The sequence below is a fragment of the Aulonocara stuartgranti genome, assembly GCF_965226115.1.
Source record: "Aulonocara stuartgranti genome assembly, chromosome: 22".
Classification (NCBI taxonomy): domain Eukaryota; kingdom Metazoa; phylum Chordata; class Actinopteri; order Cichliformes; family Cichlidae; genus Aulonocara; species Aulonocara stuartgranti.
The window spans coordinates 23,862,766-23,886,419 of record NC_138957.1 but is presented as its reverse complement, the minus strand read 5'-3'; the positions used below and the strand labels follow the sequence as shown (position 1 = coordinate 23,886,419).

At 39.6% G+C, this 23,654-nt stretch overlaps 2 protein-coding genes across 5 annotated transcripts; one reads left to right on the top strand and one right to left on the bottom strand.

Moving 5' to 3' along the window:
- The first annotated feature begins 202 nt into the window (after positions 1-202).
- On the top strand, positions 203-19,467 carry tuft1b (tuftelin 1b). Of its 4 annotated transcripts, XM_082520975.1 has the most exons (13): positions 203-481; positions 1,495-1,551; positions 13,189-13,266; positions 13,392-13,484; positions 13,604-13,675; positions 13,824-13,889; positions 14,813-14,896; positions 15,695-15,805; positions 16,972-17,195; positions 17,407-17,512; positions 17,814-17,897; positions 18,403-18,494; positions 18,600-19,467. In XM_082520975.1, the coding sequence occupies exons 1-13, from the start codon at positions 371-373 to the stop codon at positions 18,670-18,672; spliced, it is 1,251 nt and encodes a 416-aa protein (XP_082377101.1). In that variant the 5' UTR covers positions 203-370; the 3' UTR covers positions 18,673-19,467. The 4 variants fall into 4 exon arrangements, with proteins under 4 accessions (XP_082377101.1, XP_082377104.1, XP_082377102.1 ...); XM_082520978.1 differs by lacking the exon at positions 203-481 and having other exon boundaries at positions 1,512-1,551; positions 13,189-13,261; XM_082520976.1 differs by lacking the exons at positions 203-481; positions 1,495-1,551 and adding an exon at positions 7,439-7,569 and having other exon boundaries at positions 13,189-13,261.
- A 146-nt stretch (positions 19,468-19,613) lies between these two features.
- On the bottom strand, positions 19,614-23,341 carry LOC309698498 (protein C1orf43 homolog). The gene is made up of 7 exons (XM_082520979.1): positions 23,081-23,341; positions 22,882-22,983; positions 22,681-22,789; positions 22,532-22,585; positions 21,069-21,235; positions 20,355-20,413; positions 19,614-20,234 (listed from the first exon to the last, which is right to left on the bottom strand). Exons 1-7 carry the CDS (start codon positions 23,141-23,143, stop codon positions 20,027-20,029), a joined length of 762 nt encoding a protein of 253 aa, XP_082377105.1. The 5' UTR covers positions 23,144-23,341; the 3' UTR covers positions 19,614-20,026.
- Between the last annotated feature and the right edge of the window lie 313 nt (positions 23,342-23,654).

Genomic DNA, 23,654 nt, shown 5'->3' with positions numbered 1-23,654 from the left:
GTTTCAGTCCTGGCGTCAAAATAAAAGTTTCAAAGCCTTTGTTACTAAATGCAAAAGAGATTGAGTAAAACATAATTAAAGCAAATTAACATAAAATGCAGTTACAGCAGTTTTCCTGCAAATCCAATTACAGCGGGATATATTTGCTGTTACTCAACCTGTTTACAGTGTAGGCCTCAAGAGAGGTGGCTCCTTGCAGGGCAGGATGGTTATTAAACAGGACTATATCCTCTTTGCAGGTCTAGCACAGAATTAGCTGTGGTGTAGAAGAAGCAGATCCTGCACTTTCAGCACTGTTGTGTTACTGGGACATATCACAGGGAAGTGCAAGAGAAACATTTTTGACAAGACAGATGAAGAGAGACGGCGTATGGGCTCCTTCTGGAAGAAGATCAGACAGGGGGCTGGACACAAAATGCCATGGTCCAGGAGAAGTGCCACCAAATACCTGTCCGATGGAGGTGGCATCAACTTCTCAGAGGTTAGACAATATTTAAATAAAATGTGCTCGAAAGCAAAGAAGCCATCACCATGCACTTGAATTTTCCATATAATTTTGTTACACAAGAACGTAAAACGTTCAATTCAACGGAATCCGGTCAAATTACATGTAATTAATTGGCATACAGTCAGTTTGTACCAAGCATGTGCTCTTTATTGCTTAATTATATGAGTAAATAAAACTTTTATTTTATATATTTACATATTTTCAGTTTTTTATTTTATTTAACCTTTATTTATACATGCAATCCAATTGTTTCAATATAAAAGAGACTAACTAAACTAACTAAATGAAAATCGCGAAAATTGTTTACACAATATTAAAACGGAAAAATTCAGATGCATTTTACTCATATTTATTTCTTCATGTTTATAAGGGCAAATAATGATTTTTACATTGTGGCAAATAAGACATAGCCATTCATTTATATTCATTCATTCAGCATTAGTGACAACATTGTATTCATTCATAAATAATCCATTATAAGACAAGAAACCTTAATGATTGCTAATGTGCCTTGAAAGAGAAATGTGTTAAATAGCATATAGGTCGAGTAGCGTTAAGATACTCGTCATCATATCCACTATTATTATTATGGGAAGAAGAAGAATATCCCGTGTCTAGGAAAAACACTGAAATATGAGTAAGTATACAGACAGCTTTAAGCCCAAAATAAAAATGGTCATGTTGGAAAATATGTCAGCAATTGTAAATATGGGCTACACCGTGGTTCAGTGCATTCCACTTGCATAAGGTAGGCAGGTCTGCTTTACTTTAGCACCTGGACAGTCAGACAGACGGCAGAGGGAGGCAGAAGCGCAGCGGGGTCCAGGTCTCTCCACCTCTCCACGGGCGTGTGTCGTATTTAACAGTTACTCGCGAAGAGCAGAGTCTGTAAAAACACAGTAGTCAAAGAAACCGTGTCCAGTAACTTTGGACAGCTCTGATTTTTCACTTATTTTTATGTGTTGTCGACACTTCCCGACGAGAAGATGAGCGGCGGCGTGACGCGGGCGGTGGAAAAGGGAGAAGAGGACGACGAAACTAAAGTGAGTGATGCTGCGTGACACTGGTTTAAAAGCACTAACTACTAAGTTTAGCGTTGCACTCACCCGGATTTCATACTGGGCACATTTTGGTCCACAATGACATAGTTCCCATTAGACTTCCCAATTTTTAAGAGCAGTTTTTCATATGAAAGCGAAACTTTTACCCGCAAATAAGAATAATAATAACAACCTCACATGAACTATGTAAAATAATGTGACGTTAAAGCAAAAATCTATCCTTCCTCATCCTCGTTCACCATATTTGCATCACGTTTCCTTTGCTGAACACAACGCAGACTGTTTTTATAAAGATGGCAAATCTAACAACATCACTTAAGATGAGACTTAGGATCCTTGGACTGATGTCTATATTTCTCTAACAGTGTGGGGACATGATCGTGAACATTTATAGTAATACTTAATAAAAATTTGAGTAAACGCTTCTACTCACCTTAGACCGCCAACACTGTTAATTATAAGCTACGACTATTTAACTAATGACTCTTATTTTAAATAAATAAATAACTCACCTGTGCTGAGGTACTCAATATATGATGCAGTGTTTACCTTTCTTGTTGTTTACTTAAAAAGTGGAATAATGGCAAAAGATGTGGGCTGACCACCAATGCTGAAGTCACTTCAATCAAGGGACACGACAATAGTGTAGATCACGGGTGGGCAATTAATTTCCCCAAGGAGCTGCATGAGAAACTATTTAACTGGTGAAATTAACCAATATTCATTTCATCTCTTTATAAGCTTCTTAAGGAAATTAATTACCCACCTTTGGACTAAAAACTTGCTGCTGTATCCTATAGAAGCTGCAGAAAGAAATTTGACTACTATAAATAAACTATAAATAATGCTAACTGCAGCACATATATATTTTAAAGCAGAATTTAATAGCACATATGGCAATCCAAACCAAAACTGTGATGCTGCACCTGCATCAACAACTTCTAAAGGTAGTATACTTCTCATGTCACATATAGCAATATTCCTGGTGTATAAGAAATCAAAATCTAAGCAATAAAAGCATTTAAAGTAATTCCAAATGTTCTGTGATTTCAAAGAATAAAAAAATCTCAAGCAAGTCCAGCCACTGTATTGCAGTGCTTCTTGTTGCTTGACTTTAGTTTTATTAATAACTTCGCCTGCACAGAAAAATAAGCACTACCATTGTAGATACACCAATATTGCTCTCATGGGCTCAGGAAGTGGAACGGATCCTCTTCCAATCAGAAGCTGGTTCGATCCTTGGCTGCTCCAGTCTCCAGTCTTTCTCAAACTGAGTTGCGTGTGAATGTGTGTGTATGATGTTTACATAGAAAGCACTTACATGTATAAAGAAGTGCTTTTGGGAATGCTTAGAGTGATCAAGTAGAGAAGGGAAGTGCTACACATGAACCTTAACCGTGACCATATACAATAAACTTTTTAAGAATGAACTGATGTGTTCACACAAGGGAAATGTAAACGCTATCAACTCATTAAACACCAGTGAACAATTATTTTGTTTTTGTTTTTTATTACAGATACAGTAACTGTAATCTTTCGAGCCATTGTAGAAGGATGACAAAGCAGGTGACCGGACATTCAAGAAAGTCAAATTTACAGGGAACTCTGAGCGTCACAGCGCTCATTAAGAATGTGCCAGTACTTGTTGGTTTGGTAGTTAAGTAGAAATATGATCACTGGCAATCAATCAGTTTTTTTTCTTCCAACTGTCTTGCGCATTGTTTTCTTGAGATGCTTCCTTGTAGATATAAAATGACAACTATTTATTGTGAATCTGCCAAGTAAAACATTAAACATTGCGTGATGCTGTCAAGATCTCGGTTAAATTAATTTAGTGCTTTAAATCAATGATTTTATACGTGTCGAGTCCTGTTGTGATGCCACATGTGGTACATGGTGGCAGCGCGAATGAACAGATAATTTGTTTATAAAGACTCTTGGCAGGAAGCAGAAATCTTTCCCAACAAATGCACTCAGGCTGTTCAAGCTTTTCTCCCTCTACTGATAGATCTGGTGCAACAAATTCATATGAGAACTGTTTGTGGTTTGGAGGGGATCTTGTTTGTGTGGACTGTTCTGAGATCGTTCTTGACTATAGTCTCAGCAGATGCATGCAGCTGAGAAGACAGCAGTGTTTTCACATTCAGTTAAGTAACCGGTGAAATAAATTGCTGAAAAAGTAAATAAAAGCAACCAAATTATTTCATTTTCTGAATTGCCTCTTCACAACCATGCCTGTCAAATAATACGATGTGTTTGTGCTGATATGCTGTGCTTAGTTTTCTCCAGATGTAGTGCTTTGCATTAGGGCCAGACATCTTAATTTTGGTTTAATCTGTCCAAAGAACATTGTTCCTGTCTGTGTTTTGTCCTGCCTCCTTATGTTCTCTATTCTTTTATCTTCTCTTCCCTACCTCATTCCCAAACCGGCTGTGTCAGATTGCTGCCTCTGTTGGAGATTTCTTCCTGTAAAAAGAGACTTTTTCTTCCCGCAGTCACAAAGTGCATCTTCATATGGGGTTACTGAGTTTTTCCCCAGAATACAAAATCTTTACTTTTCAACATAAAGCACCTTGAATTGACTGTTCTTTTCCCCCCGACTTTTCAAAAAGAAAATCCACCAATATAGCCGATATTAGATTATTTTACATCATAAAAATGTATTTTAAGGCCACCTAATGTGAAAGAGTTACAGCTATGACTTTTTAGAATAGGTTTAGTGCCATCAGAAACAATTTAAGGCGGTTTATTGTAGTTTTATAGCTAGAAGTAAAAGTGCAATGTTAGTTTTTTGTCTCAAAAATCTTCCCAGTTTTCTTATTCAGAGAGCCTGAGACCCACAGGTGTCGAACTCCAGGCCTCGAGGGCTGGTGTCCTGCAGGTTTTAGATGTGTCCTTGATCCAACACAGCTGCTTTAAAAGGCTAAATGACCTCCTCAACATGTCTTGAAGTTCTCCAGAGGCCTGGTAATGAACTAATAATTTGATTAAGGCGTGCTGACCCAGGTTGAGATCTAAAACCTGCAGGACACCGGCCCTCAAGACCTGGAGTTTGACACCCCAGGATAAGAGCCTTTGGGTATATTGTATATTGTGTACTGTATATTGTATATATCAGGCAGAGAAAACATGGGTTTTTTCACCTTAAACATGACCTCAAATAACCCATTTAAATACATTTAGAGGTTTATTTTGTATTAAGTAATGGTAACGGTAATTTAAGGGTAATTTTAGGGTCTCTTGTGTCATGTGTGTGAACATGATGTGAACAACAAGCGCATTCTAGGTAAGGTTGTTATTAAAATACCTTAGCTGGATTCCAATGTGGTTTTCTTAGCTCCACGATATACTTGGAGAGCGACGTGGGAGAGATCGCATGCAAGTCTTTTGTTTGTATTGCAAACACGTCTAAAGGTTATGTTGGCACTACTTACACATCAACAAAAACAACTGAATGACAATGACAGCTGGAAGACAGTGAACCGAGGTTAAAGCAGCACTTAGAAGTTAGTGAAAGAATATGGGGATTTTACATATGTTTGTACATATATCACTAAATCAGAGCACGTGTATATATGACTTTTCCCTATGTTAAACATGAGTAAAAATGCTTTGTTGATACTCTATAAAAGTAGAAACCCCATATTGTTTAAAATTGTGAAAATGGTCCTGCACAACTTTCCAAAGACTAAATATGTCAATTGATGATTTTGTACTGTCCAACAGGAAACCAGAAGATTTAGATCATTAGTTTACTAACAAAAAATAACAAAGAAACCATAAAATAAGCATGTTTAAGAGTCCTTCTTAGATGGTCTGCTGTCTCCTCATTTGACAAAACAAATGATTAGTTGATTGTAAGTTGAACTGTGGCTTCATTATAAGCTTCAAATGGCCACGAAACACGTTATGTAACAGAATATCAGGATTAATATCATTTAGGAGATGTGCGTACTAAGTCAAAGATAGCTGGATAAACATGCACTAACATGAACATATTTGGTCGGTGCAGCATTTGACTTTTGTTTGCATGGTTTTGTTTGCTCTGCACACACGCACCGTGCCAGTAACTCGTTATATAAAGATACTTCATTAATCTCTGTTATGTAACTCTTAACACATTCCTCAGTGTGCTGCAAACTACCACTGTCACTATGTGGCAGATAAATGAGGTCATTCCTCATGCGTACATTAAGATACTAACAGATCAAAGAAATCATTAAATGCCCAAAATTAGCGTGACATTCATACCCATGATGAGTGTATGTAAAATTGTAATCACAACTGCTTTCCTTTGTCACATTCATCAACAAAAGATGTTAAAACAAAAGCTCAGTAGGTTCTTATGTTTAGACTCGAGCTGATCATTGTAATATTTGTTTAAATTCAACGCCAACAAAGTTTTTAGTCCACAGTTCTGTAGGGGAGACCGGGGATAGTTGTAATGTGGGTCAGTTGTAACACTTCCAATTTCTCCAATCAGGGCTAAGTTTCAAATGATGTGACTCATCCTGTGCATGCCCAACTCAGTTCTGCTATCACATGTGAAAAATCAGCACATTTTGTCAAAAACAGACAATTTAACACCAAAAAAAGTAATTTGTATGCCAAAAAGTAAGTTTTTCTACTTCATTTCAATTTCTAATAGCATTATCTGCTTTGCAGTTAAAGTCATCAAACTTAAATTATGTTATTTGTATGTCTATGGGGATATATTCTGTGTAGGTCTTTAGTGCTAATGTTTTAGCCATTGGCTGTAATGTTAGCTAGTTCATGGCTATAGGAGTCTGGGTCAGTTGTAACAGCAACAGTCTGGGTTAGTTGTAACAATAATGCAGATGTTACAACTTACCACACTATTACTTTAACTTATATTAAACAAGTTGGGGCAACGACATCAGCAGAGAGAGATTCACTGGTCGCTTTTGTATATGCGGTTAATGCCATTGGCAACACAATTCCTCCACTGTTTGTGTTCCCACACATACATTATGCAGACCACTGTGTCAGAGATGGACCAGTAGGAAGTACTGGTAGTGGAAATAAATCAGGATGGGTGCAAGAAACAGATTTCCTCATCTTTCTGAAGCACTTTGCAAACCACACCAAGGTAAGCCATGATAAAAAGTAATGGAATTGCGATGCTGGTGAACAACTACATTTTTTCAGGTTCATTGTTATGTTCAAAATTGGTGCAAGAGTTGTAGGTTATAATGCCCACTGAGCCAATGAGGCCAAACTCAAGGAAGACCAACCAAAATTAATGAAATATTCAGTTGCAGAAAATTCCATAACTTGTCTTTTTTGGGGGGTTGGGATATGTTCAAAAGCTAGATTTCTGCATTCTGTCACACACACACACACAGCTACATTAATGGCTCTAAGTGCATTCATGTGTTGAATAAACAAAGATTACATATTAATATTTTGTCAGTACCCTTATTTCATTGTGTTACATTTCACCCCAGGATATGTTACAACTAACCCAGACTATGGGGTTAATTGTAACATTTCACTCTTTGTGTTTGAGACCATACCATGCAATGGGTAATTGTGTTGCAGAGAAAATAGCTGCACTATTTAATAGCAGAGACATGTAAATACTTTGCATTACATTTTGAATCCACTACCTTAAAAGAGCTCCAAGTTACAGACAGAAATGTCAAAAATGTTACAACTATCCCCGGTCTCCCCTATAATCTAATCAGTGGAAATGCTCCCTCCAGTTTTTTCCATGCTGTATTTAACATCACAGTCCTGCAGGGAAGCTCTGAACTGCATGCCTCCTTGAACTGGCGCTCTCGCTGTAGCTCTGACGGGAGAATAATCTGGAGGGGGGGGGGAAAGGGTTGGGCAGCTGATGCAGCCTCGCCCAGCCATGTAAGGCAAGACAGCCGTGGCTTCCCATGTACTTAGTCACACAGATAGAGACAGTCTGGATCGCAGCTGCCTGATCATCCCCGGGAAAAGTCCTAGACAACTTTCTCAGCCCAGGTAGATGTAAGTGTGATTCTTTGTGAGATAAAGTGGCATGGTGATTATTATCATGGTGATTATTATGAGGGTAAAGTCTGTGATGGTTCTTGTGGTTGTAATATTTTGCTTTTGCATGGTGAAGTATAGAGCGGTGGTTGGCAGATGATTCATTTAGCTTTGTCTTCCCAGTAGACCAGTCGATACATGATCTCTGCAAGGAAATTCTTTAAATGAACATTGCCGTCTGTTTGATCAGCACGATTTCTCCGAAAAGCAACCACCAAACTTTTATTATTCAATCTGAATTGACCTGATTCTGTTAAGTTTCTTCTCACCTCCTGCGTGCTAGCAGCGGTATTTAACTTGTTACATAAAAGTAATTGTAAAAGTGACACCTCCTATTTGTCAGTTGTTTTCTTGTGTCATGAAAAAAATGATTCAGCTTTCATTGTATTAGCTCAATATTCTTTGGGGATTATTCATGAGACGAGTCTATATTAATACCTATAATGTGTATGGCGTGCGCGATCTGGTGGAGCAGGATTTGCGGATAACAAAAACTTGTTTTAAGCAGATAATTACGTCTTCATTCATAAGGTGTTTAGCCTGTTGCTTAGTAATAAAACACGTCTGTTTTGACTGGTAGTGGAGATGGGTAGGTTTCACACATGGCTGTGAACTCGGGGGGTCTTGCTGTGAGTTACTGCTCGGCCTGGTTTTCCCTTTCCAATGTTTTTAGCTTGCTTCAATGATCTCTGAGTGGCTGATCCTTTATTCGGTGTTGCTCTATCCTTTCACTATGACATCATCTCCAGATCAGTGAACGGCAGTCATGGAGGAGTTAGTTGCCCCCTTGGTGGGACGCTCCTCTATTGATTGTGTAAGGTCACCGGCGATAGAGGGATGCTCTGGTAGCCCAGACTCGTATAGGGGAAGCTGTGATGCCACCTACTAATCAGTACTCATGAGTCAGGCTGGACAGATTTATAAACAGCTGTTTTCATGTCTCCTGTGAGTCTGTTCCAATAATGATGATGTGATCTGCAGTGTTGTTGAGTCTTTGATCATCTCAGCTTCAGAGATAATGACTACCTAATTCTGCTCCGCTCCGCTTACACTGTCCAAGTCCCCCTCATGCTTTTGTGTTCTGGTCTGAGATAAGCCAATCTTAATCTGCTCAGTTAACAGTTTTACAGGTTTAGGAATAATTAACTATTTTGATCATTGTTAAAAAAATGATCTCCATTAAATAAAATTCTTTTTTTCTTTCCTCCAGTCAAATTACTTCTTTTCTTATATAGTAGTAAACTCCATATCTCCACAATATGAGCTGTTTTCATCCTTTTATATGAATCACTGAAGTTACACCCTCCACTAAAGGAGGTAGAAAGAACTAGAAATGCATACAGTAGCTTTGGCACCTCTCAGTATTCCACTTCCATTGTTTTTTATGCTGAATGCAGGACATTAGAGACAGAAAACAGACTCTCCCTTTGGGCTCTCTGCTGCTGCTCAGTTACACAGTTAAGCTACAGTTTGTCTTTTTACCAGAACCTTTATCTCAGCACTTTGTTTGCATTTTTGCATTTAATGTTTCACGTCTTTATTAGTGTCACAGCACTGAGATTCGTAATAATTTGTTTAACTAGTAACTAAATTGTTAGTAATTGTTAATGCTGTTGTGCTCTCACACACCAAATCGAAAAGTTCGAATGCCACGTGGTTAAGAGTGCTGTTCTCATAGCCAGAACTGTGACATCACACAGTGCCAAGAGCAAAAAAAACCCAAAAACTGCCTGAAACAAAACATTTAGCACAGTCTGAAGCATGAGCTTTTGGCTGATTACTTGCAGACTGCTAGTTCTACTTCATGTTGCACAAAACAGTTATTTAATGGTGCTTTGTTCCATGCCTTTAAAGGAAAATCAATCAACTCCCATAGAAAAGCACGTCCCTCAGTGGCTCTGATATGATCAGTTAAACTATTTTCATGAGCTTTCCCACCTTATGAAACAGTTATATTTGTAAAGATAATATTTCTTTGTGCAAAAAAGGCTACTTGACTTTGCACGCTCTGGGTTCTTAAGGCTTTGAAGTTATATGAGGTCAGGCTTTTACAGAAGCCCTGAGCTGCACAGACAAGCCTGGAGAAGCTGCTCTCCCAAGTGTCTGCCTCTTTGTCTCAAGAGTGGAAGCAGATTATTATCTGCACTGTAAACGCACAGAGCAGATGAAAGGTTTTTTTTTTTAAATTATGTTCATTAAAAACGTGAGTTAGCTCATGCCCAAAGAGCAGATACATGTAGATAGTGGAGCTGTGTAGCTCTGATGATGTGGAACTATATCGAACAATCTGTAAATGCAAGTCTATGCAAGTCATCCAGTTTAGGAGATAGCTGTACAAATCTTTTAAATATAACAAAATTTAATGGGACATTTAGATTTAAATTCACAAACTACCCTGGCAAGTGTATCATTCTGCAGAAAAGACCATCTAAGACCCTTGTGCTAGTGGCAGGCTTTATAACAATGATGGTGTCTCCACTCGGCTAAGCTGTGATGTTAGCAAAGTGCACACTTACTGGCAGGTGCAGACAGAAGTTTTTACAAGCAACAACTTGCAACAAGGCTTTGGGACTTTTTAAGTGTTGGGGTGATTCCTGAAAAGAAACTTTGCAGCTGAGTTTTCTTTATTTTCTTTCTGGCTCTTTGTTCGCCATAAAGAGAGTGACATCTGGTTTCCTAGCATTCTGTCTAAGGCAGATATTTCTATAGGTGATACTTTTAAAACATAACACTGCCAGCTCCGCCCAGGGTGCGCCTGTCCCATGATCCTGCCTGCGTCTCTGTTGAGAGCAAAGCCCTTGAGGTGTCCCTCCCTCAGATCAAAGTTTCAGACTTGGCTTACCTCTCACCGCCTCTGTGCTGATGGTTTTCAGGTGGCACAATCGCGCTCTGAGAGCTGCCATTCAAGCTAAGCCATTTGTTTGAATTGCAAACAGAGAACTGGTCGCTTACGTCAGTAGCCAAATGTGTTCCCCACATTTGATGCGTTGTTTAACGTGGCATGTTCATGCATGCACCGAAACACTCCAGAATCCGAAATCTGTTTCCACTCAGTCACACAGTTTCATTTTATCCCAGTGACCATCGTGATGAGCAGCCACTAATCAACAAACCACCAGCAGTCAGTGGGCGTACCCCCAACTGCCTTGCCACAGAATTACTGGAAGCCTGACACGGTTAAACGGGATTTCACAGGAAAGAAGGCATGGCTGACTAATGAATTTGCCAGTTATTGTATGTGAAACAAAATCTGTAAGAAAAAAGAGCAAAATATCTTATTCTAGGATGTGTTCTACTTTCCATCTGGTTTTCTTGACTAAAAGTGCCTTTCAAGTTTAAACCCCGAGCTTGTTTAGGATTACACTGTGTCCCTTATATCTCGAGTATGTGTGTCCATGTGCTCACAAGTAATGCTTTCTTAAAGCTGACGACAGACTGTGGTATGTAGAGTACGTGTCAGTGCCTCTCAGGTGTCATTTTCACTGCAAGCAAATTAAAGGTGTGTAAGTAGGAACAATGTGTGAGAAACATTACTAAATTATTTCAAAAGCATGCTGGGTGCCACTGATGAAACAGGGTGGTATTAATAGTGAGAATATTATAGAACAAATAGCGTGTAAATGTAAAATATGATTCAGGTGGAGTTTTATGGCATTCTTTTGCAGAACCAGAGAGGGAGAAACATCTGGTTCTTTGCTCTCTTTGCATTTTGTGAAACACAAGCATCTCAAATGCTTGTGAAATAGCTAAAATACCTTTGTGATGGAAAACAGGAGGCTGGAACTGGAGAAACATATTTATGTGGGGATCAGTAAACCAGTGAACAGCAGCTGTAAACATCTGGTGTACGCAATACAAGTAAACAAATCAGCATACCTCAAACTCATGCTATTAGGAGTGTTTGAACTAACTCAGCATATTCTAGCCTTTTGTCATAATAGTAATAGTTTTGGGTATTTACTACAGGATTACAAGTTCAAGTTTTTAAACTAAACGAAGAAGACAGTTACAGTGCAAGAGCTTTATTTTTGCCTCAGGCTCTTAAGCTGTGCGCCATTTTTGCAGCTACCTGTTGCCCTCTGTGGTCACGCCCACACGGAATTTAATTAAGGCCACTGATGACAGCGTGCACAGCAGAACCACAAAGCACACAGTGTTTTCACAGGAGCTCGGCCTACACAATGTCTTAGCATATTAAGCACTCCATATGCTCATATACTGTAGGGTGGGGACAAACTATACATGAGCTATACACTCCAGACATAGTGGATTTGGAGATAAGATAAAAATGAACTGTTACGTAGCTCACCAGCAATTAGAGTGTTATCCTTCACTTTCAGGGGATTTTGTTTGTCAAAAGGACTAAACCGTTTGTTTTCTTTGCATACTTGGACTAAAGCAACACAAATACACCTTCATCCTACTAAATGGGTGTTCCCAAGGACAAGTGCGTGTTTTTACAATATTAAGCATTTGTTTGTTATGTGGTTTGACTAAAATCACAGGTGGGTTTAGCTGACTTTCTCGGGTGAGTTAAATGTATTTGTGTCTATGTTTGTGGGAGAAAAAAATGAAAAGTACCCCTCAAAAACGAATTACTACAGCAAGTCACGCTGATTAGCATGTGAGCGTAGATTAAAGAGTCATGATCAGCACACAATGACACGTACTTCCAGTGAAAGAGTACTCTCACTGGCGGGAGTGTCTGCCTTATTAGGACAACAAGATGCAACACTATTGCAGCAATAACTGGCAAGGACAGTTTAAGGAGATGATCCACACAAGGGCACATTTACTGGGATTCCTACTGCCTCATTCAGAGAGCAGAATTAACTAGAACTGAACTGAAATATAAGTAGGCGATATATCAAAATAATAGAATAGAATAGAATAGAATAGTATACACATATATAACAATATCTACAAAATAGAATGCAATGCACTGCAGTAGATTCAAGAGAAGAGGTCACATCTCTCGGATCAAACATAAGGCATGATGCACTGATCAAAACAAACCAAACAGAACAGATACTATAAAAATGAGTGGGACAGACTAGAATACAATAGAAGAGATGGACAGTTACAGTGAATTACGTTGGCCATGAGTTATGTTAGTCAAACCATCTGAATCTTTCTGGAATTTCCAGTGTGTGTGTGTGTGTGTGTGTATTATATAAACTTTAGTTTATAAAAGCCTGCATGACAAATAATCTCCGTATTTTCTGTTTCCGTTGCCAAGGCGACACGTTGACTCTGGAGTGACTAAGCAGTCACGGATGTTTTGAGTTGTGATATTTTTGTCCCTGACTGGTCAGCCTTGGTTTCATTTTCTCCAGTGTTTGATCATAATCACCAGACTTGGCCACGAGGGCAGAGTGGAAATGTTTCCTCATTGGCGGTTGCTAGGCTTCACAGTTTAGCTGTGTGGCATCCAAGGAGAAACCTCAATAAAGGGGAAGTTTTATGCACCCCCCCCCCCCCCCCCCTCCCCCGTCTTTCAGTTGAGACTTTCATTTTGAGCCCTGCTTCATTTCCCGATGCTTCATTTAGCACATCTTATCTCATCTTTCATTTCAGGACCGTTGCAGGCAGCTTAGACTCAGCTTACAACGTCGAGACCAGACAGGCAACACCTCACAACAGCACAACAGTAAGGTACAACTTCAAAGCAGTTTTAAAACTATTTGTTAACTGAGAGAAAGAGAGGAATGCAGAATGGGAAGTTTGATATATACATATGAGGGTTTGTGTTTGTTTTTGTTTTTTTATACTGAATGTAGGAGAGCACCATAGAATTTGCGCCGCCGCAAAAACCTGAAGGGCAGGAAGACGAAGTTGAAGTCAGACCTCACATAGAAGTTGAAGTCATCAAAGTATGTGAGCTTGTTTTGCTTGCTCATGTTTATTGATAAAGTTTGAGCAACTCAACACTTCAGTTTTAACTGAACTACAGTCATATTATCTAACATGCTGCGGTCACTGTGTCATCCAGTTTTACCTTGGAAAAAACCCACCGGAAGAAAGCGTCAAGATGCTTACGGACGAGGTGTCCCAGATTCAGGAGGTCAGTGTGTGGACAAGTCAAAGCTGAAAAGCTATTGGTGGAAAGCAGAGTGTGTTTCTTTAAGCACAGCGTTCAGCTGTGTCAAGGGTATACCTGTGGTTCTGCATAGTACACATCTTTTTAATGCCTGATGTGTTTTTGTATTTAGGTGAGGTATTGTCTGAAGACTCTGAGACAGCAGATGGCAGCCAGGCAGAATGGCAACAACAACCAGGTACACACCCTCTGCCTCAGAAACAGTTCAACAGATTATCTTTGGTCCGGCAATTTGGAAGAATAGTGATTTTAATGCCTTAAAAGGATCAAAAGGTTAAGTATATTACAAGTTATGTATATATATGTGCTGCATATAAGGCTAATTTCCTCCTCTGACCAAACAGTAAAGATCTACAGTAAATATCTACCAATTTTACAAGATCTACATGACATTTATAAAATAAAATAAAAAGCTTTTTTAGATGAGCTTTGCCCTTAAAATAGGTGGCAGCATCTAAGTAAAATGCAAATGACTGAGCAGAGTTAGTGGTTAACAATAGCCTCCATATAAATGATAGAATATTTAAGCAAGAGTTACAACTGGAAAATTACTTGCCTAGTTTAGATGTTATTTGGCAGGGTTTCGATGTGAATGCAATTTCTTTAAGTTGCAAAGACAGAAATATCTGCCTGTATCCTTCAGTTTAATACCAAATGCATATCAGATAAAGAAGATGTTATTATTGAGCATAAACTTGTAACTGCATTTGAACGTGGGTAATTAGTTGATAGGTGTATTTAGTGCAATTTAATTTAATGTAATGTTTTTAACATGGGACTATAGAAAGTGACCTTTGAGTGCAGTCACTCCAGGACCTGCAGCTTTTAGAGCTTCATAGGTTGCTGCTTGGTCTTTGTGAGTGTTGAACTGTGCGTGTGGGTCACCTTCTCTTAACCTAAGAGGCTTACGAGACCTGCATGGCCTTTAAAGCAGACATATGGAATACCCAAATTATGTAACACCTTAGTGCTCCTGCTTCTTGGTTTAAACACAAACACAGCGTATCACAATATTAATTGTGTAGACCTGAACTGTTCCATTTTATGTGCAGCTTTTTCCGCACTAATTCCTCCTCCCATTTGCTCCTTTTTCCTATTCAGCGTCCAGCCAATGGCTTCAGAGTCAAAGCACCCACCAGCCAACCAGGTGTCATCAATGCCAACGGCGTCCACACTGATGCTTACGTAAGCTCGCCGTAGTTTGCAGAATTATCTGACCTCTTCTGAGGCGCTCCCGTGTGTAGCCTTTATCATTTGATTATTCATCAGTCTGAGATGAATGAAATGGGGAAATGGAAGAAGTCACTTTCAGCTGCAGTTCATTTGAATGCATTCAAAGTTTTATTCAAATGACAGTCGTGATGGAAAAAAATGCCTGTCCCTGCAGCAGTTCCTCATTGATTCAAACCAGACAACTGCCTGCTTTTGTAGAGAAAATGCTACCCAGGCTTTCATCAGCTCATAACAAAGCTTACCACACACACACAAGATATTGTCTTTCCCATGCATTATTCTCGACTTGGCGGATCATAACAACTGCTGTAATTCAACACCATCTACCAAGCAAGCAGTGTTGGCGCTGCAAGAAAGCTTGTGTGTGTTTGTGTGTGTGCATGCTAGTCAAACCCAGTATCTTCTATGTATCGTATATAGGTAAGGTAGGATCAATTTACACTTCCCTTTAAGTGGTTTCAGATTGTATCACAGTGCATTAGATGTGTTGTGTCTCCGGTAGAGGAAACCATTCTGTCTTCCCAAATAGGAGCCTTGAGTTAAAAGATTATCTGAGTAGAGTTTAACAGCTCCTTGTCTAAATGATTTTGTTACCTCAGGCTAGACCATGCAGCCTTGTAAACACAAAGCAAATGGCCTATCAGCAGCCTCTTTTATCAGTTTGTTAGCCCATGTTGAGCCCTCTGGTTCAAGAGGCTTGTGAGATTAAATCTAATTGAGCACTTTCTTTGTGTGTGTGTGCACTCTCAGGTTGGGGATAATCAGGAGGAGAGTGCGAGGCTCAGAGAGGTGACCAAACGCCTGTATGCTCAGCTGAAGGAGATGGAGAAGCAGCATCAGGAGGAGATCGACATACTGCAGGTCTGTATCAGGAGATGAGTAACGTGACACAGCTTCCTGTCCACTGCAGCTATGACTCACCCCTCTGATGCTCTCTTGCTCCTTTAATCGTCCTTGTTATCTGTCAGTGTTATCTTTGGATTTCATCCCTCATCTTGTGATCCTCCACTGTTTGGATCTTTGCTCTGCAGTACATTCATCTGTCAGGACATGTAGGGGCACCGCCCGAAGACAAACACTTTACTTTACATATGCAATTCTTTACTGTTAGTGACTCCAGCGAAACAAAATTACGCAACAGGAGGATATGAGACATTATTTACTAGGAAGTTATCTAAATCATTAATTTTTTTGACTGAATTCAGTTTAGACAGAAATAGCCGAGAACAATACATTTAAAAACAAAACATACAGTCACTTATCAAGCTAAAGGGGATCAATTATCCTGATTTTTTATATCAAATGTACTTTGTTACAATGAAAGTTTCAAGTGGTGAGGTCAAGTATGTACAAGCAATACCTGTGAGCCAGCAGCTCAGGCTTTAGACTGCATTAAATGCTCAGTTTCAGCATTTTTGTACTCGTAGCTCTGTGTGGGATCATAGAGGGAGGATATCCTTAATATGGTCATCCAGGGCACACAGATCTGCTGTTTAACCTCATGTTTGTGATCAAGAACACGTAAAACTACTCTAGTAGAGTCCAAGAATATTTTTGTATGCATAACAGGTTCTCTTTAATGCTGCCAGGAGAAATTAATAAAGCTTAGAATCATTAATTTAGCATTTCTAAGAAGCCCTAAGGAGACAGATTGGATACCTGTCCCGAGGTATACGCCGCCTCTCACCCAGTGACTGGGACAAGCTTCAGAATAGATGCATAATTTCTGAGCAGGCACTGTTTTGCCTCAACTAGTTCAACACTTTGAACATCTCATGTAACAAAAAGCAATAAAAAGGTGCAAATAAAATGAAACTGGGGGGATTCCAACTAAGCCGCATTTTCTACTCAGGTGGCAACATGAGTGAAAAAAATACGTGGAGTTACAATTTGTTAATTCAGCTATCTTAGGGATACTAACTGTGGCAGTGAATCGGCCTTATCAAATCAATGAAAACCAGACTCAGGTCAAACTTTATATTATAGCACACCAGAAGGAAGTTCTCACACTTTGATTTTCCTCTCAGGCCGAATCAAACGAGTATCAGGCACAGCTGGCTGAGCAGACAGAGCGGCTGCAGAAGGCCGAGGAGCAGTCTGCAGAGAGAGGTCAACAGGTGGAGGAGCTGCAGAAGCTGCTGGGAAACATGGAGATCGAGAACGGCATCCTCAAAGACAAGATGGCTGCAGGAGAGGCGGAGCTGCTGCAGCTTAAAGCAGGCGGAGAGGAAGCAGGAGAGAAGGAGCAAAGGTAAGACTGCACGCAGACTCATAAAAGAAGAAGTTTCTAATAAACCAATAATGAGGAAAGGCTCTGCCCAGAGAGCATCTTATAAAATCTTATCTGATTGATGTTGCGTTATTTAAGGGAAAGCCACTTTTATGTCCTGCAGTAAAAGAGAAATACATCTTTTACTCACGTGCTTGACTGTATATAAGCTTTCTCATGTATCTGCTTTCAGGTGTGCAGAGCTTGAGAAGGAGGTGGCTGTCCTGAAGGAAAAGATTCATCATCTTGACGACATGTTAATGAGTCAGCAGAGGAAGGTCCGCCACATGATCGAACAGGTATTTATGCACATAAGGATGTTGCCTGGTGGTGCATAGTGTACACAGACACACACAGACTTGCAAGCTGCCCATAAACACACACACACACACACAGGAAGCCACTAATGAGAAAATGTGATTTCTGAGGAGGCGGCCACATGAAGTAGAATTGATTTGGGGGGATGAAGCCAAGCGGAAGCATGTGGTGAAGCAGAACCGCTGGTGATAAATAAGTGATGATGCATCTGCTTCAAGCAGACAAGCATCTTGTGTTATTCATACGGTCTCTTATTGTTTGTTTGTTGCATCTATAACGCAGCTCCAGAACTCCCGCACGGTTCTCCAGGAGAGAGATCGAGCCATCAGGGATCTGGAGGAGAAGGTGGCTTTCCTGGAAGCAGAGGTGAGGAACTTTCTAAAAAAAAATGCAAACAGGCTGAATCACTGAATTTATCTCTGTTTTCTTTTGTTTTTAAAGCCTTTCTTTGCTCAAAAGATGATCAAAAACAGCTGTAGCTTTCTTAAATGAGCTTTTTAAATCTCATGATAAAAAGAGTCTATTATCCCCTGTGTTGTTCCTTAAACATGGCACACATAAAAGAAGGTGGTGCTCAAAAAAATGCACTTTTTGCTCCTGGCTGTGCCCAGGCATGTTAGAAAAATTCGTTGGCCTGTTATTTCAATGAAATTATATTTTTTGCAATTATAGATTTACAAGTTCATCAGAATAAATTAGGTGTTGGTCACAGAACCATAAACAGACTATCGATGTCAGGTTTTTGTCTTTTTATGGGCTTTGCCAACAGTAGGAAAATATAAAATGGCTTTGTTGTTTGAAGTAAAGCTGTGCCTGTGTCAAGCCGAAAGAATGCGCCGTTTAACGTCGTTAATCCCGTTCCTGTTTACAGAACAAAGAAATGCATGACCACATGGAGTACTACCTGGCAGGCCAGGATCTTCCACCCTCATCTACTGAGAACAAACCAGAGGTTGTTTACAGGTGAGCCATCACTTCCTAACTTACAGTCCTTTCTATTAGTCATCCTACAGTCAGATGTCTAAAATAATCTCTTAACATTTCTTTTTCTCCCCCACCTCTGTGCAGCAAACCGCTGACACCGACAACTCAGAGCAGCAAAGCCCTCCCATTCATCAAAGTCATTGAGATCAAATCATGATTGGAGAGACAACCAAAGGAGTTAAATACTGTGTACATATTTATATATTTAACCATATATGTAAAATGCAGCTCTGCAGTGATTTTCTTTTAATTGTATTTTTATAAAGGCTGTTTTAGCAGACCTCACGCACATTCTGTCGATACCTCGTTGTTGCTTCTAGGGCTGTTCTTTGTACCTTCTTTTGGTTTCCTCAAAACAAACAGGGATCCATGCAGAATCTGAATAAGCTGTTTCAACAGGTCAAACTATAAGGCGTGTCAGTTAAACGCTGATGCTAGTCTAGGGTCGAATGCACGAATAATCACAGTGATTTTAGTGTTTTCATGATCACAGTCACTCTCGGGGTTCAGGGTCAAATTCCTCAGTGCTTTGCACCACGTTGCCAATAGCAGGCGTGCGGTTATGATGTCAGCAACAAAATTTGTTTCACGCTTAGCTGAGAGATTGGGTCAATCGTCATACTATTTTGATTTAAGTTTGACCTTGTTTTAGCTGCGCAGTGACAGACTAACTGCCTCAACGTGCTTATTGTACAGGCCAAACATGTTTTGTGCTAAAAGGTTATATTTAATTACGCTTATTTTTGCTTGACTATTAACATAATTATGCATTGTTCGCATTGACTTTGCTGCTTCTTCCTGTCAAATACCTTGTTGCACTCCAGGATGCATATTTTTAGAAAGTTACTTTATACTGTGAAGAGTGTAGATACCCTTAAGTTCAGTCTGCGTCACTTTTCTGTAAACTTTGTCCAGTTTTATTTAAATTTAATAAAAGAAATGGTTTATTTGACTCAGTTGATTTACAGCGCTTTTTTTTTTAAATCATGGGTTACTATATCCTTCCTCTATGACCTCACACCGCCACCTAGTGGAAATACAGGGACAATAATTATAAAAAAAGAGGATGGGAAAGTTCCCTCAAAACCACAAAAAACCTTTTATCTTCATATAAATACACGTCACACGTATGAATTTAATAAGTTAGCATAAATATCTTACATTTGTACATTAATCAAACATTTGTATTTACAAGAAAAAAATAATAAATTCAGTTGACTTGCTGCTTTTACAAAAATGAAATGAAACAATTGTTTTCCTCTGCACACATTAAACAGCAAACACACACATACAGAAAAGGAAAAAAAACCTCCTGTGACAGCAAGACTTTAACAACTGCATCATTTTCTAGATCAAAAATATAGAGGATAAGATGTCTCTCGCTGTCCATTCTGAGCTTATTTTAAGTTTGATGTTTTAAAGCTCATTTTTAAAGCCAACCAGTCAGTCTGCTACAGCTTTTTATTTCCCCGTAGACTGACCGCACACCATACAACCATCCTATGACTGCATCACAGCGTGCTCTCCAGTGTGTTGTAGTTGTCTTTGAAACTTTTGAGCTCCAGAAAGTGTTTGGGCCTCTTGCTGCGCTGGCCGGTTGAAGGCAGGTAGGTGATCTGGATGGTGGAGGGAGTGCTGCGGACAGGAGAGCCTGTCAGGTCCTTGGCTGCGGACTGGTGATGCTGGTCGAGGCTGGTGGTGCTGGAATACGCCTTCACGCTGAGGGTGATAAAACAGATGATTTCAAATGTACTGCATAAACGGACAATGCAGACCGCATCACTTGCTGCAACAGAAATAAGACTGGTTTCAAGTCTGGACCAGTACGGTGACACTTACACGTCAGCCAGTTCGTTTAGAGCTTGCTGATATTCAAGAAACTCAGGTTCCCCAAACACCTGAAACAAATATTTAAATCCACATCAGCAGATGAAAGAATTTAACTCGTTATATTCTTGTCTTTTATGAACCCTCTGTGCCCCTCTGTCCTTCTAGTGAGTGTCAGATCACAGTTTACTTCATAACGTCAGGTGATGAGCAACCACAACTTTTTACTCTGAAGGAGGCTGTAAAACTTTGTAAAAAGCCTCGATGAGTCAAAGAAGCAGGATCACTGTCATCACGAGGATTTCCAGAACTTTTCTGTCAATAAGAGTTGCTGATTCAATAAGTGCATGCAATTAGGCCATGTTACTGAAACTTTGTTTGAAGTGACTTTAAGGTTGTTGGACTCAGATGCTTAGCAAATAAACTTTCATGTGATGTGAACACGTAATCAAACAGGAGACAAGGCTTGAGTTGAGGAGGAGGAGGATGAGATGGAGATTAGAGGGAGAAGAGAGAGCAGTGGTGGATGTGGCAGATGAAGAAGACGTCTTAAATGGTCCTAAATAGTTTGAAAGCAATAACTGCAAAATCTAAATTAAGATTATATTTAGAATTAACACTTTACGGTAGCATTAGATTTCCCATTCTTTCTGAATTCTGGAACCTGAAACATTCTAATAAAGTTCTGTTGGGATACAGTAAAATACAGTAAAAACATTTATGCACCCCAGTCCCATGACGAGCGCTGTCGTAGCCTTCAAGCAAACGGTCAATAAGTGCACTGCGGCTGCTCTTTATCAGAGAGTGGGAGTTGCGCAGCTCAACTAGCCAGCTCCTGAAGCTGCGTCCTGTAAATGCGCTGGGGCTCCCACTTATCTCCTGCAAAGGAATTCCTGTGGCAGAGAGAGGAAGGAAGACAAGTTGAAGGTCAGGAAAGACGTTTTAATGCTTTAAATGGAACAAAAACAAAACAAGAACAGAATTAAAAATTATTTTACAATAATAAAAAAAAAAAAAGCTGAGACACAGTAGAAAATTCAACTGAAACCACAACAAAAAGACTTGTGAATCACTAAAACTCTATATTTCACTCAAGCTTGAAACTTTTGTGCCACCACTGTTTGGCCAAAATTACAGAGAAAGCTGAGAAATGCATAAAACCACTGAGTGGACATATTACAGCTAACTGGCAAATGTTTACCTTTAATATGCCCAACAACGATTATATCATCTACTGATATAAAATCAGAAATATAAACAGACTCAGAGAAATCAGGCTGTCAGGTGGCACAGCAAGAACTCATGAACACGGCTGCAAACCACCACCAGCCAACTCAGTGGTAAGCTGCATCCACAAAGCCAGTTCAAACTCTACTGTGCAAATATGGGCCTGAACTGCTTTAAGTTGGACTCAGCTGAAGCATAAAATGATCCTGTCTTCTTTTGGATATTCTGACACTTCCGCTGGGATAAAGAGGAAAGGTGCTATCCAGGTTCAAAACCCATGTCTGTGCAGGTATAGGGGTACATTACTGCAACAGCACAGCTTGCATATGTAAGACGGCTTCATTAATTCTCCTGGACAACATGTTTTGGAGCAACACCATGTTGAATCTATGCTAAATCGCCTTTTGCATGCCGGTGCAGTAAAAGAGTTAGGGTGCTGAACTGGCCTCCCTGCAGATCAGATCTGTCACCCACTGAAAAAAGAATGAAAAGGGTAGCCCTGAACTCTACAGCCAAAATCCTATATAATTCAATAACTCAAAACTACAGCAATATAAGTAAAACACTTGAAAAAGATGATGTGGGTTTGGACAGCTGTGAACAAGCTCAGCATGTTAAAAATGTGCTCCTTGAATCCATGAACCTTCTCTGTGGTCTTCCTTTGTTCCTCCTGCACCTATACCTTCCAGTATATCCACTATCCCTCCTCTGCACATGTCCAACATATCTCAGCTTTGCTTCTATAACTTTGTCTCCAAACTGCTCAACCTGAGCCGCATTCTCTCTTGCTTCTACCTCTCCACCTGCTCCCTCCTTTTACTACAGATCACGATGTCATCTGTGAACATCATAGATCATCAGAGACTCCTGCCTGACCTCATCTGTCAACCTGTTGATCACCACTAAACTGGAAGGGGCTCTGAGCCGATGAATACATTTAAGGAACAAATTGTAACTCTCACCTGAGTCACGGATTGCATCCAGAGCTTTCATTCTGTACAGGTAGTTGTAGCAACCTTTGAAATATAAGATATCAATTTGTTACGTTTAAAAAAATAACTAAATAAAAAGGACAACATTTGCTCAAAATGAGTTTAAAAAGCTGACTGACTTATCTGTGATGCCCGCTTCAGTCTGTCGTCTTCTTCTGACAGAAGCAGAGGTTCATAACGTATCTCATGAACTTTGGACAGTCTGGACTCAATCTCCTCCCTCAGACCCTGTAGATTAATTCATAAAGAATTTATTAATATTAAGGCACAAAAAGTTAATAATAATAATAATAACAAAACAGTAAAGATCCACGCCTCACCTTTGGTGCATTGTGGCCAATAGGTACATGAGGCCCTCGGCGGGATCTCATTGCAAAACGCATGATCTGCCTTTTGACGAATATAAACAGCAATACAAACACCTGAACACAAAACCAAGCGTGACAGGATTGAGGTTAAAACTTATCATAAACACACCTCCGTGTACCAGGTATCGAGCTTTTAGTGTAACTTACTCACCAAGCTTCCATAGGCCATAACCAAAACAACATTGACTCCAGATAACGGCGATGACTCTGCCATGCTGCCTGTCAGTGCTTACAGTCTATGCGACGACGAATCACTCTACAGCTTCAAAGTATGCTTCGAAAAAATAAAATATCAGCAACTGAGCTGACCCTTGTCTTTTTCTTCATGGGCATCATGCGCTAAGATATGCTATTTAGCTTTCAGTTAGCTTTGCACTGTGAGGGCGGGGCCAGAGCTGATTTCCGCTTGTGAGTGTTGGATTACCGTAAGAACCATGCAAGAAGGACACGCTAAACAGACTTCCTGTCGTTATATGATGCTTAGTATATAGGTTATTATAATTACCTATTACTAAAGTACAAACAAAGAACTGCAAAAGAAATAAATAAAAAATAAAGACTTTTTTGCCCCCCCCAAACAACTAAGTAAAATTCATCTGTAAACACAACCTGCCTAAAAGGGCACAATTTATATCATATACACATTATATTACTGTTGGTGATATTTGTAACACATTCAATGATCTATGTAGAATGTAATACTTATACATATTATTTTACCTGTT

Coding starts and splice junctions, on each gene's coding strand:
- tuft1b (XM_082520975.1), top strand. CDS start 371: ATGGGCTCCTTCTGGAAGAAGATCAGACAGGGGGCTGGACACAAAATG. Junction 13,485..13,603: donor TAGAAGTTGAAGTCATCAAA/GTATGTGAGCTT, acceptor TGTGTCATCCAG/TTTTACCTTGGAAAAAACCC. Junction 17,196..17,406: donor GCAGGAGAGAAGGAGCAAAG/GTAAGACTGCAC, acceptor ATCTGCTTTCAG/GTGTGCAGAGCTTGAGAAGG.
- LOC309698498 (XM_082520979.1), bottom strand. CDS start 23,143: ATGGCAGAGTCATCGCCGTTATCTGGAGTCAATGTTGTTTTGGTTATG. Junction 22,984..23,080: donor TTATGGCCTATGGAAGCTTG/GTGAGTAAGTTA, acceptor TTTTGTGTTCAG/GTGTTTGTATTGCTGTTTAT. Junction 21,236..22,531: donor GGATGCAATCCGTGACTCAG/GTGAGAGTTACA, acceptor TCTCTGCCACAG/GAATTCCTTTGCAGGAGATA.